The sequence below is a fragment of the Sesamum indicum genome, linkage group LG5, assembly GCF_026168435.1.
Source record: "Sesamum indicum cultivar Baizhima isolate 11 linkage group LG5, ASM2616843v1, whole genome shotgun sequence".
NCBI classification, from domain to species: domain Eukaryota; kingdom Viridiplantae; phylum Streptophyta; class Magnoliopsida; order Lamiales; family Pedaliaceae; genus Sesamum; species Sesamum indicum.
In genome coordinates this window covers 16,539,090-16,551,553 of record NC_142661.1, presented here as the reverse complement: position 1 = coordinate 16,551,553, position 12,464 = coordinate 16,539,090, and the positions used below count along the sequence as shown (strand labels likewise).

The following is a 12,464-nucleotide window of genomic DNA, read 5'->3' as shown; positions in this document are numbered from 1 at the left end:
ATATTGTAAGAATAGTTTATGGATTAATTTATTATTTTCCTTTTCATTTTCCTACAGAACTATCAACTTTATCAATCGGTGCATTTTTGGTCTTTAGAGAAGTCGTCTACTATATTATTGGATCCATTGAAACAAAATAATAAAAAAAAAAAACTAAAAACAATTAGATTAAAATCAATACACTATTATGTAAATAAACTAATCCAAACACCTTATACGTCGATCACAAATTTTTGGTAACGAAAAATTGATTTTACTAATTAAGCAAGACGTTCGTTTGTTTTGGCCCTATTATTTCTATAAATGGATTAATTTTCAATATTTGGGATGAATTAAAAAAATTCAGTTGTCTAGACACGTATATTTATATGCCACTTTAAGAATATTGGTGACGGAGTTCAATTGATATATTTATTATATTTTGGGATGTAAAACACAACGATTTTTTTTAGATTTATCGTAATTATAATTACCTTCTCATTATTTGAAAAATTATAAATATTTTTTGGAATGAATAATCGTGTTACAAGTACCCTAAATGACAGTCTATTATATAGCGATAATTTTTCATTTTTAAAATAGAAAAAATATTTATAATTATGATAAATTTAAAAAAATAACTGTAATTTACCCTTTTTTTTTAATCGACATATTTAGAAAATAATATATTTTTTGGGGTAATCAATTGGTCAAATTTTATGGAGATTATTTTAGTGCCGGCAAGAACTCTCTTTTATCCCTTTCTTTAATTTGTTTAGCTTGTAATAGTAACCCTAATGAGTGTGATAGCTGCTGGCCAACAATTTTGTAATATTTTCCTTTTACAAGATTTCAGGGTAATTATCATTCAACGTCGTGATTAAGTGGTTAAGGTTGAATACTGTCGTATTTATGACATGGGTTCGAACTTTTACTAAAATATTTGATAGATTAAATGTACATTATATTCAGTGGATTGATTCCCACACACATCTTGTGGATTAATTCTTACGTGTTCGAATCATAAGTTTTCAGCAATAACAGATTAGTCAAGGGATTCTAATCGAGCATAAGACGCAAATGCAAATTTTATTTTCGGATACTAGAAAAACAATAGATTTAGAATAAACGGGTTATCAATAAAAAATGTGAACCATGCTAAAACACTTTTTAAACAAAGGGAGTTCGTGAAAAGAAGAATGTAAGAGTGCTCAAATCATCTGTCATTGTGGTCTGGTAGTTAAGGTCGGACGTCGCCACACCCACAATATGGGTTTAAATTCTTAGCAAGATATTTGGTTGGGATAGCTGTACGTCCTGACCTATGTATTGATTCCTACGTGGTTGGTCATTGATTCTTAATGACAGTAAATCAGCTACAGAAATCTGATCGAGACAGATAGTGCAAATACAGTCCTTCTCGACAGATTTGTGCAGATCCACCCCTACTTTCTCATTTTGGAACAAAGAAAATAGGAAAAAAAATATAATAGTAACAAATTCTCATCATTGAAGGAGATGAAAATTAAATTGTTATTAAAAATAATTTAACATCAGTTTCATTTTGTTATTAAAATTTTTTCAATATATATATATTGGAACAACGTTGTTAGGTTGGTGTTGTGAATTGTGATATTCCATGTCAGGTCTTTTCTTAATAAAAATATGGACAACTTTACCCATGTAGGGTTAGGCATTCGGCCAAACTCGTAGTCGGGTCAGGCCTCCCCCATTTAGCCCATGTCCTTCCCCTAAATCCAAATTTTACCTATTAAATTCATTACAATAAGGTTAAATTATAAAGTTAAATACAGTTACCACTCTTAAAACATTCATCAACGTCAATTACCTTAAAAGTATCGAAACCTTAAAAAAACAAAAATTAAAATGCCAAAATCATCATTTATTAAAACTTTGTCTGATTCTAATTTTACTTGTTCATCGAGCTGATTTTATTCTTATAATCCTAAAGTACTTGGGACTAATCTTATTTTAGTTTCACTTGATTTGTTTATAAAAATATTATTTATTCAATTATTTTATCAGTATATCTCTTTGTATATATTGTGATTATTATAGAAAAATTTAAAAATTGTTAATATCGTGGAAGTGTAATTTGAAGAATAAAATTTGTTTGCATTATTAATATAAAAGCATTTCTTTAAATTGATTTTCACATAATTAAAATGTTGATGAACTAGAATCGTAATTAATTAATTTAATTCGCGCATAGCATTTCTTTTCAAACTATTGAAAAGTGTTCTTTTTGGATGGACTTATGTTTCAGAAGTACTCCCCGACATGCGCATGATCATAATCACAAGCAGTTGATTGTATGAAGCAATCAATATTTACTTGAGGAGAATCAGTGAGAGTTAAAACTATCCAAGTTCTCATAACCATTTCTGCATCCCAATCCCTCAATTTACAAACAGAACCAAAATACATCAGACTAATTGTTAATCTAGCTCAACAAAAGCTCCCTCCCCTCAAGAGAAAACATGGAGGATGGGTTTTAGAAGACACTGAGTCTTGAATTGTTACACAGAAGCCGATTGTTTTCGTTGCAGAAAGCGTAGGACAAGAGAGAAGCAAACTAAACCTTATGCGCTAGGATGACGGATTGCTAGGAAGTAATCCGGCTTGTTTGCAAGTGCATGTGCTTTGCTCGCCAATTTTGCATTCTCTCTCACCGTTCAGCGCCCATCCTCAGCAACATTCGCCTTCCCTCCCTCAACAATTTGCGATCCCGTCAACCTAGCCAGAGTGACAAACGACATCCCTCCAAGGACGTTGTTCAAGCATCTCAAAATGATGACAGAGGTCTTGAAAACATATGGTGGAAGTCCCTTGGCGAGAAGATACTCAATGCCATTCAGAGATTGGTACCTCAAATTGCTGCTGATTCCCAGTTGGATTGCCCAAGTGACAGCGTTTAGAAGCGTAGGCGGAGGCTTGTTGGGCGTCTCAAAATCAGGATCCATCTTCTTCCTCATCATAATCAACCCGTTTGAAATGGCAGTCCCTACTAGTCCAGCTGCAAATCCAACAGCAGCGAATAGAGTGCCTTTATACACAAAAGTACCAAGCCTACTCAACATACTATATGGCCCCGGTTCAAACATATGGCTTGCAGGAGAATTCGCAAATATGGCCGGCAGAGTTTGGATTGAAGAAGATGAGGTGGGAGCCAAGATGTACATGAGCACGAAATTCAAAATAGCGCCAACAACAAGAGTCGAGAACACAAAGTCGAGCTCATTGAGACCAAAATTGGGCCGGGACACCATGTCTCCAAGAATACATGAGCCGAGGCCCACAATTTCTTCCATGAGAACTTTGAAAGGGAATTGTGGATCAGCAACAACCCTCGACCTCCAACCGTTTATAAGAGCCCCGATTGGTCCAAACCCATCCCCCGAAGGCCTAGATTCATCTGAGTCTCCTCCTCCACCACTCCACTCTCCACGGCCACCATTTCCACCACCATCCCCCTGCCCACCGCCACCACCAGCACAGGGGGTGTGTAATTTGGTTTGAAGATCAAAGTTCAACGGTTTCGTAATTTTACTGCATTGTGATGATGGGAAAGTGTTATTGCCTAATCCGAAACTAATACTTGTGTGGGGAGAGGTAAAGATAAGGCAATAATGAGCAGCAAGTGAAGGGCAACTAAGCTGAGCCATTGTAGCCATCTTCTTTCCCTGAGATAATCCCTACACAGTTCAAAAGATTACTTCTCCACCCAATGTAACTTCAAAAATAACCCAAACAAGCTGAAAAATCAACCCCCCAACCCCACCAATGTAACTCCAAAAATAACCCAAACAAGCTGAAAAATCCACACTCCCACCCCCCACCCCCAAAATCCCATACATACTTTCATGTGTGTGTGTGTGATAACTAAACGATTAAACCAAACGAAAATCTTGAACAAAAACAAGAAGCCTACCAAATCAAGAATCTGTAACTCCAAACACAACGTAAATTCAGGTAACAACAAGTTGGGATGGCAAAATTCTTCCATATACAACAATATTGCAACCTTATTCCACACAGAGAACCAGAAGAACAGAAGAAAACACGCAGTGAAGAATAGCTATAAAGACATCAAGAACGGCAATTTCCAGACAAAGAAATCATAGACAAATTCAGAGAGACAGAGAGAGAACCTGGGGCTACTATTGAAGGTGAGGCAGCTGCATCACTGACTCTTCCCAACAGAAATTCGAAGAAAGATGAAAAGGGCCTAATTTGTTAGTACAGGCGGGGACTATTCTTCGAATTGCAATATCAGGTCCCTACATCATGGGGTAAATTACACTTTTGGTACGTCAAAATTGATTTTCGCCCCTAATTTTTTTTTTTTCCAGATTTTGTTCTTTAATTTTAACTGATTGTTATGATTTTGTTCCAATGTTTAAAATTGGGTTTCAAGATGTTAAAAGAGTGGAAGTTGAATGGACCAAAATCATAACAATTAGTAAAAATTATGGACCAAAATCGTTTCTCAAAAATTTAAGGATCAAAATTGTAATAATTTGTGAAAATTATGGATTAAAAATTAAGGATCAAAATCAATTTAAGTATACGGACAAAATATTGATGTTGGGCTGCTCAATATAATAAATTTTTCATACTGTGACGATATAATATAACTAAATATTTAATTTTTTTAAAAAAGATTATTGGGTAAAAATAAAATACTAATAAAATAGTGAATGCAAAAATTATTAAAAAAGGGTTATGCTCATTTTTTCCCCTACGAGTTTGTAAGATTTTAAGTATTTTATTTTAAAATTTTATAAGTTCTTTAAAATAAAATTATTCATCACAAAATTTATAAACTGTCAAACATATTATAAAATATTTTAAAAAATTTATAAGTCGAGCATATATGGGTTCATAATTTGTTGAAGTGTTCTAAGTATGATTTGAGAATGTTATTGAATTTTAATATTGTTTGTGGTTAATTTAATTGTTTCATAAATGAATTTTAAATAATATAATTTCCTCAAATCTTAAAAGGGCTTCTTTCAATCTCTATATATAAATTTTTTAAAAAAAATTGAAAATTAGCCCCTTAAAGGCTTGATTGGCCTGGATTTGGACACCTGGCATCTATCTCTGTTTTAATTGGTTGTCATATCATTATCACATTTCCCCTATGCAAAACCAATGGTCCTCTTTTTCCGTAAATTACACTTTTGGCCTTCATACTTTGGCTAATACTAATTTTGGTTCTTAAATTTTTCGAAAAACACAATTTTAATTCCTAATTTTTATAAATTATTATTATATTTGTTGAATTTTTAAAATTTTGAAGTTTATACTAACGGAGTTAATCGTCTATGTTGCGTAAGATATGTATAATTCGTGTATTTTGTGTATGTCTTATTATTTTTGTATGTTATCCTATATATCGAAATGGACAACTATCTTCACTTTTCTCCTTCCATATAAAGAGGTATATCTTCACTTTTATAAGAGTAATTTAGTCAAAATAAATTTATTTGACCAGTAATAAGCCAATAGAATATCGATTGGTGGTGCATATGAATTTTTATTTAATTTTTTTATTAGTATCAATAATTTTCATAAAAATTTTGATAAATGGGAAATTTATATGTTCGATGGAAATTGACGTTAGAGATAGATGTAATTTCTCAAACTATATAAAATTTATGTATAATTTAACAAATACGAGGAGATGACGGCGTAATTATTCGTAAAGAAAAAGGAATAAATTATCCAACAAAGATTTTATGTAGCACCCCCTACTCGCTACATCTAATTATCACTATTTCACCCTTTTTTTTTTTTAATTAGAACTCATTCTATAAGTATTTCTCTTTCAACCCGTAAAATAATTTCTATTTTATCAATATATATATATATATCACAAAAGATAATGGATACCACCAAAAGTTTATATTACCCACACTAGATGTCTTCGTGTACATAACCTCAAGGAAAATAGTATCACAATTTTAACCATAACCTGATAAAAGGCCAAAATATTTAACAACCAAACCGCCCAAAACTCTGACTTCAGATATCACGGTTGATCCACCTAATAAAGATGACGGCACTGCTCAAAGTCCAATGTGGCTAGTCAATGTGATTTATCTCCTGAAAAGTACGTGGCAAGGAATGAGCTGCCTACTCAATAAGTATAGCCAATCAGTTTATATATATACACAGGCAACAATTCACGTACATGCAGTTACATTGACTAACAGTCATTAGTCATAAAGCAACATCAGATATAAGCAGTAATACATACTCACAACTGTAAATCAATCCACGATATAATATCTGACATTATCGTTTATTGGCTAAGGGCCTACTTACTCTAATTGGAGTACATCAGTCAATGGTTTCGTCAGCCATCATCATATCATATACAGCACATGATACCCGTTGTGTGATATCCCCATATTTTTTTACTCCAGCTGTGTAGCAATATCAGCACAGGACATCACAACAAATATTGTATCCCCACACCACCCTAGTGTGTAGCTAACAGCACAGAATATTCCCCGCTGCTCGGAATACCCCGATACCCTACGCACCATGGTACCTAGCTCAATTCATATATTTTCAATATCACATTATCATAAACCATTGACTGTGTTCCCAGCTAAGTAAGTATCATCTTTTATTTCAATTCACGATCATTATTCTTTTCTTTATAATAATTACTTCTTCAATAATAGCTCCTAGTTTGATTTCATACGATAATCAGTTATACGATCACGTAATCATACCACCCTCACGTCCAACCATTACAAACACATATGATACATATAACAATTCCACCGATATTAGGGTAATCTAACAAATAATCCACAACTAATTATATAAGCAATCAATATACGAAAGTCACGTATAATAATATAAAGCCAAGTCCACGATTGCATCCAAGAAACCAATATAAATAATATATACAATACTATACATATAGATATATATATATATAAATCCAATTAGCTATACTTACCTTAAATTCTCAAAATGCTTTGATTTCACGAGGGATTGCTCAACCCTCTATTTTGTCGTCACACCCTATAATAGAATATTATACGTATGATTAATATATATAGAATATCATAAACTCTAAATAAAATATTATATAATGTTCGTTCATTTTCTACCAATCTTTTAGTATTCCACTTATATTAAAGTCCAAACCCCTGTTCCATTTTATTTTAGATAACTATACTTTCTAAACTTCTCGAACATATGTTTAATTTATCGACTAATTCATAAGAATTTATTTAATCAAATACCTTATATATTTATAACTATCATTTTAATAACATCCGCAAATTATATTACCATTGAAACCTCATTTTCCCCCTTAAATAACATAATATTTCTTAAATATAATTTTCGAAACATTTCTATGAATTTTCTACCAATTTATCGTTGCTATATAATTTAATTAAGCAATAATACATAGAATTACATATTTGGTTAATCATTCCGATGGAATTGTGTGAATTAGCTCTAATAATAATTAAATATAACAAATCTAATAATTTAATTAACCAACTATATTTTTATATCAAATGTAATATTTAATTTGATACTAATTTAAATAGTCAAAATCATAAAGTACTCCGATTAAATAGTATATTGCTCAATATAAATTATATTTAATAAAAAAACTAATTAAATAATATAAATATATAAATTAATAAAAATTAAAATAAAAATCTTACTTGGTCGCAGACTGCTAAAACTCCAACAGAAGAATTGCAATTGAAAGTGAAATTTTGATTCAATATATATATACAGTAAAACCTCTATAAATTAATAACCTTGGGACCATGAAATTTTATTAATTTAGAGAGATATTAAATTATCGATAAATTAATATTTTATTAATTAAAAGAGAGACTTTTTAAATTCAGCAAATTTAGTACATATGTATTGAAAATAAATAAATTCATATATGTTTCATTGATTATATTCATGCAACAATGAACTATTATATTCATAGACACATGTATCAATTCATTGGAATTACTTAAATATACATGTTTATATTAATTCATTGCACTTAAATAACTATTATAACCAATTAAATATATTCATGCATGATGAATGAAACATATACTACATAAATCTCAATATGATAATAAAATAGTTCATAACACCCAACCATGTCTTCTCATCTAAAAGGCATCGCAAAATCATCCATGAATGATCAAATGCGTAAAACATTACAGATTTCATATTTTAGTAAATTATCATAATATTTATAATTGTAATATTTATGAATTATTAATTTAGAGTTTTAATGGGACCTAATATTTATAAAGGAATTTTCTGAAAAATTATTATTTTATTATCTTATCGAATTTGATGATTTTTTACAAAGGCCCAAGTCGGGACCGGAGGATTTTATTATTTTAGAGAGTTTATTAATTTATAGAGTATTAATTTATAGAGGTTTTACTGTATATATAGGGGTTGGGCGGTGGGTGATGGCCCACCCCCTAATTCATTTTCCTTTCTCTTTTTTTCTTTTCTTTTTTATAAATTTAATTTAAACTTTTTCTAAAATACCCATTATGTCCTTCCTAATTTTCTTAATTAATATAATTTGCTCCCAAATATTATTACAAACTCCAATTTAATCCGTTGAAGTTTTATTATATTCCAAATTTAATTTATAATTTATTTATTAATTAAATTTAAATTTCTAATAATTATCAATTAATCTCTCAATTACGTGAAAAATTTCTACGAATATCACCATTTTAATTAACTTATTACATCCAAAATTAAATAAATTAAAATAGCAAGAAATTGTACGGACTAAGCCATGTGTCCTAAAGATAGTAGTGAGCACCAAATACCTCTAGAACAATTCGTCGTCGCTCTTTGACGATAAAGAAAAGCGTCATTCTCTCTATCCACGTCTGCCGATTTCACTGTTCACAGCCTCCAAATCTTTCTGGAGTAGACACGTTGTTTCTTTTCCCAACCCCACTTTCCCCCGGCTTTTTATTTGTGCTCTGCTCTGCTCTGTTCTTCTCCTCCTCCAGTGTTCATCTATGTTCCCGCAAATGGATGATGCGAACGCAGTTACGGAGAATGGAAATTCCCATCCGACTAGTCTCAGTGACTCCAGTGTCTTGGATGTCTACCCGCTCAGCTGTTACTACTTCGGCTCCAGGGAATCGGTGCCTTTCAAGAACGAGACTGTTGCTGATCGTGTGCTACGGATGAAAGCTAAGTATGTGTGAATCTTGTGTTTGGAGTAAGTGGGGTTTTGTTCTTTGTGTGTAGGTTTCATTTTATGTCGGGATTTGTTTTAGGTTTTGTTTTTCTTTTTTGGGTTTCAGTTATGATGCGTATGGAATGAGGAACTGCGTGGCTGCTGTAATCGTGGTCAGTTTGCTCGTTTCTTGCTATTGTTATTATTGTTCTGTGGATCAATGATTATCTGATTTTTACGTTTTGATGAGCAAAGAATTGTGTTGTTGATTCATCTGTTCTCAGTAAAAGGTCATGATATCGTCGTTAAATAGTTTTTGATTTACTATTCAAGTGTGGTCATCTTCGAAGCTGGGATTCAATAGCGTAAAATTGTGCTCAAGCTGCATAATCCTATTGACTTGGTTAGTTGCGAAGATGAGTGCAAAGAGGTCTTGATTGTGACTGTGGCATTCTTGGATTTTTGCTATTAGCAGATGCTTTTGGAATTTCTGACTTACTGATATCGTAAGTGCGATTATGCCCTCTGTCTGTACTGGTGGTAGCGGATAAGGTTGGCTTCACATAATATGTGGCTTCTCTTGGACTCTTGGGTTCTGGTCATTGCACTTGCACTTTGCCGTGACTTTTATATAGTGGAGTGTATAAGAGATGTGCTCATGGCCATTCATATTACAGGGCATTGTGTATATGTATGTGCCATTTCAAACACAGGCCTCTGTTAGTTGATGGTTCTTCGCTAAAAGTACATTCTTTGTGGGCTTATTGATTGGAGCCAGGCTTCGGGAAGTAGACAACCGACAGATAATTTGACCTTTGGCTTCTTTGTTTCTTTTGTACTAGACAACCAAGTTAAAACACTTGTTGGCACCTGCAAAGGGATGGAGCTGTATTTTATGATGATGTCAGGGAGATTGATCAGGGAATTTTGTATTAGATTTGAGCGTGTTACGGTTGAGCGATTGCACGATGATAGTCACATTTTAGTCATTTTACAGATTTTTCACGATTGCAACTTAAATTGAGTGTAAAGTCCAATCCATGGTTCTGATTACACAATGACAAGATTAATGAGTCCGTTTGTTTGTTCTGATTTCATTGAGGGAAGCAAATTGGTTTTCACTTACTTGACTTGTAGCATTTGCAAAGATAGCTTCCATTTCTGTTTTAACTATTTAGCATTTTCTATTTGCTTGGTTATCCATATACCTCATGCTTATGTACTATCCCATGTACTTGAAGTTGGAGAAATCACTACCTTCTGTAAATCTTTAAGTGTTTCTATCAAAAGGATCTAAAGAATGTATGCTTATTTCAAATATATCACCTGAATATCAAAATTAAATTCATGGCTAGTTCACTTCTTGTCTTCAAATAGACCTCCATTTTGCTATGCCCATTTCAACTGTGCTAAGCATTTATGCATCAATATCTGTGAACTTCACCTGACATATGAGGAGTGGTCCTTTTTCGTTTTTTAGTTGCTATGTGAATCCAATAGATCGCGGTGGCATGGCTTACATTTTGCTTAAGAAAGAACTTAACTAGAATTTTCCCAATGTTTTTTGAGTAAGTAGGTGATCTAAAACTAGTTGTTACAGGTGGAGTTATTCAAACACCCCCATCTCTTGTTGCTGCAAGTGCAGAATTCCATATACAAACTTCCTGGTGGTCGCTTACGGCCTGGTGAATCAGGTGAGGCACTATAGTGAGAGTCCTTGTATCAAATTGGAATAAATACTTCAAATTAATAAGGAACCTTGGCAGTGTTCAAAAAGATTAGCTTTCTTGTTATGCTTCAGATATTGAGTGCTTAAAACGCAAGCTCTCGAGCAAGTTATCTGCTGGTGAAGATGGTCGTGGTCCTGAATGGGAGGTATGTGGGTTCTTAATGTGACAAATGGTGTTTAATTGCTGAAACTTGCTCAACTTTTATGTTTCCTAGTATCCAGGTTGGAGAATGTCTTGGAATCTGGTGGAGGCCTGGCTTTGAAACTCTACTTTATCCATATCTGCCACCAAACACAAGGAGACCTAAAGTGATTTCTTGTATCATATTTGCTCTTTTACATTTTGCCCGCTGCCTGTAGTTTTTGACTCCATAATGTTTATCTTTTCAGGAATGCATCAAACTCTTTCTTGTCAAGCTACCAACAAGTAGGAGATTTATTGTACCCAAGAACTTCAGGCTGCTTGCTGTTCCACTTTGCCAACTTCACGACAATGATGAGGTAACGACCGTCATTGGATGGGTAGCTATTTCTTGAAAAGATTCATTTCCGTGCAAAACGTGAGGGGAAAAAAATCATAGAAATGGGACACGACTCAACATATAGTTGTATCCGTTGTCTTTTAGAAAATAAATATAATGACGACCGGTGATGTAACATGTTCTTTTAGGATTTAGGGTAGGTGGGACAGAGTCGATATTCCAAAATTTTGGAAATTCTAAGGTTTAAAGTCAATTGTAGGTGCGAAATTGATGAAAAGTAAATTTACGAAAAAAAATTTCTGGGTATGACAAACTAACATATATTTTAAAGAAAAATTTCTCAAACACAAGCACCAACCCAATCCCAGGCTGAAGTGGTGTTCTTGTCTTGCCTTGTTCTGATTAGAATCCAATCTACTTCAAACTCAGATGAGATTATTTATTTCCTTGGCCATATACTTTAACACATCCCAATTACTGTGTTTCTGCAGACTTATGGCCCCATAATATCTGGAGTTCCTCAGCTGCTCTCAAAATTCTCCTTTAACTTTGTAGAGCCATGAAGGGCAACTTGATTTGGATTTGGAAGGGCCTTTGATATTAGTATAAGGGCAAACTGCTGTAAATATGAGAGTTTCATTGAGATTAAAAATGTGTTTGTTGTAAATTTAACTTTGGAGTGAATTTTCATACACAGTGTTGTAATGTTATTTGGATGTGAACTTCCCAGTTTTGCCTTTTTACTAATAGAATATAATATATCTTATTACTTTTTACTATCTCTCAAATTTGAATCAGTTACACAATACGTGTCATTCACTTATTGATTTTACTTATTATGTGATACGTAGTAATTGGATGGTGTTTGCAAATGTTAAAAATAAGCGGATAACAACTTGTTCTTGAAAATTATTTTAGAATAATGTTATTTCTTTTATAATTTTTATTTTAAAATTATTTAAATTGAATTGATTTAAAATAAAAATTATAAGCAATTTTCTATCCATTTTTGTAAGTTAATTTCTAAAACATGCTAACTTTA

General features: G+C 32.6%; 2 protein-coding genes across 2 annotated transcripts; one reads left to right on the top strand and one right to left on the bottom strand.

The window, feature by feature from the left end:
- Nucleotides 1-2,348: 2,348 nt before the first annotated feature.
- LOC105161890 (protein RETICULATA-RELATED 3, chloroplastic) lies at nt 2,349-4,268 on the bottom strand. Its single transcript, XM_011079740.3, has 2 exons — nt 4,152-4,268; nt 2,349-3,695 (listed from the first exon to the last, which is right to left on the bottom strand). The coding sequence occupies exon 2, from the start codon at nt 3,672-3,674 to the stop codon at nt 2,676-2,678; it is 999 nt and encodes a 332-aa protein (XP_011078042.1). The 5' UTR covers nt 3,675-3,695; nt 4,152-4,268; the 3' UTR covers nt 2,349-2,675.
- Nucleotides 4,269-8,964: 4,696 nt separating this feature from the next.
- On the top strand, nt 8,965-12,198 carry CFIM-25 (homolog of CFIM-25). Its single transcript, XM_011079739.3, has 7 exons — nt 8,965-9,229; nt 9,339-9,384; nt 10,812-10,905; nt 11,013-11,086; nt 11,163-11,249; nt 11,331-11,441; nt 11,914-12,198. The coding sequence occupies exons 1-7, from the start codon at nt 9,048-9,050 to the stop codon at nt 11,983-11,985; spliced, it is 666 nt and encodes a 221-aa protein (XP_011078041.1). The 5' UTR covers nt 8,965-9,047; the 3' UTR covers nt 11,986-12,198.
- Nucleotides 12,199-12,464: the final 266 nt, after the last annotated feature.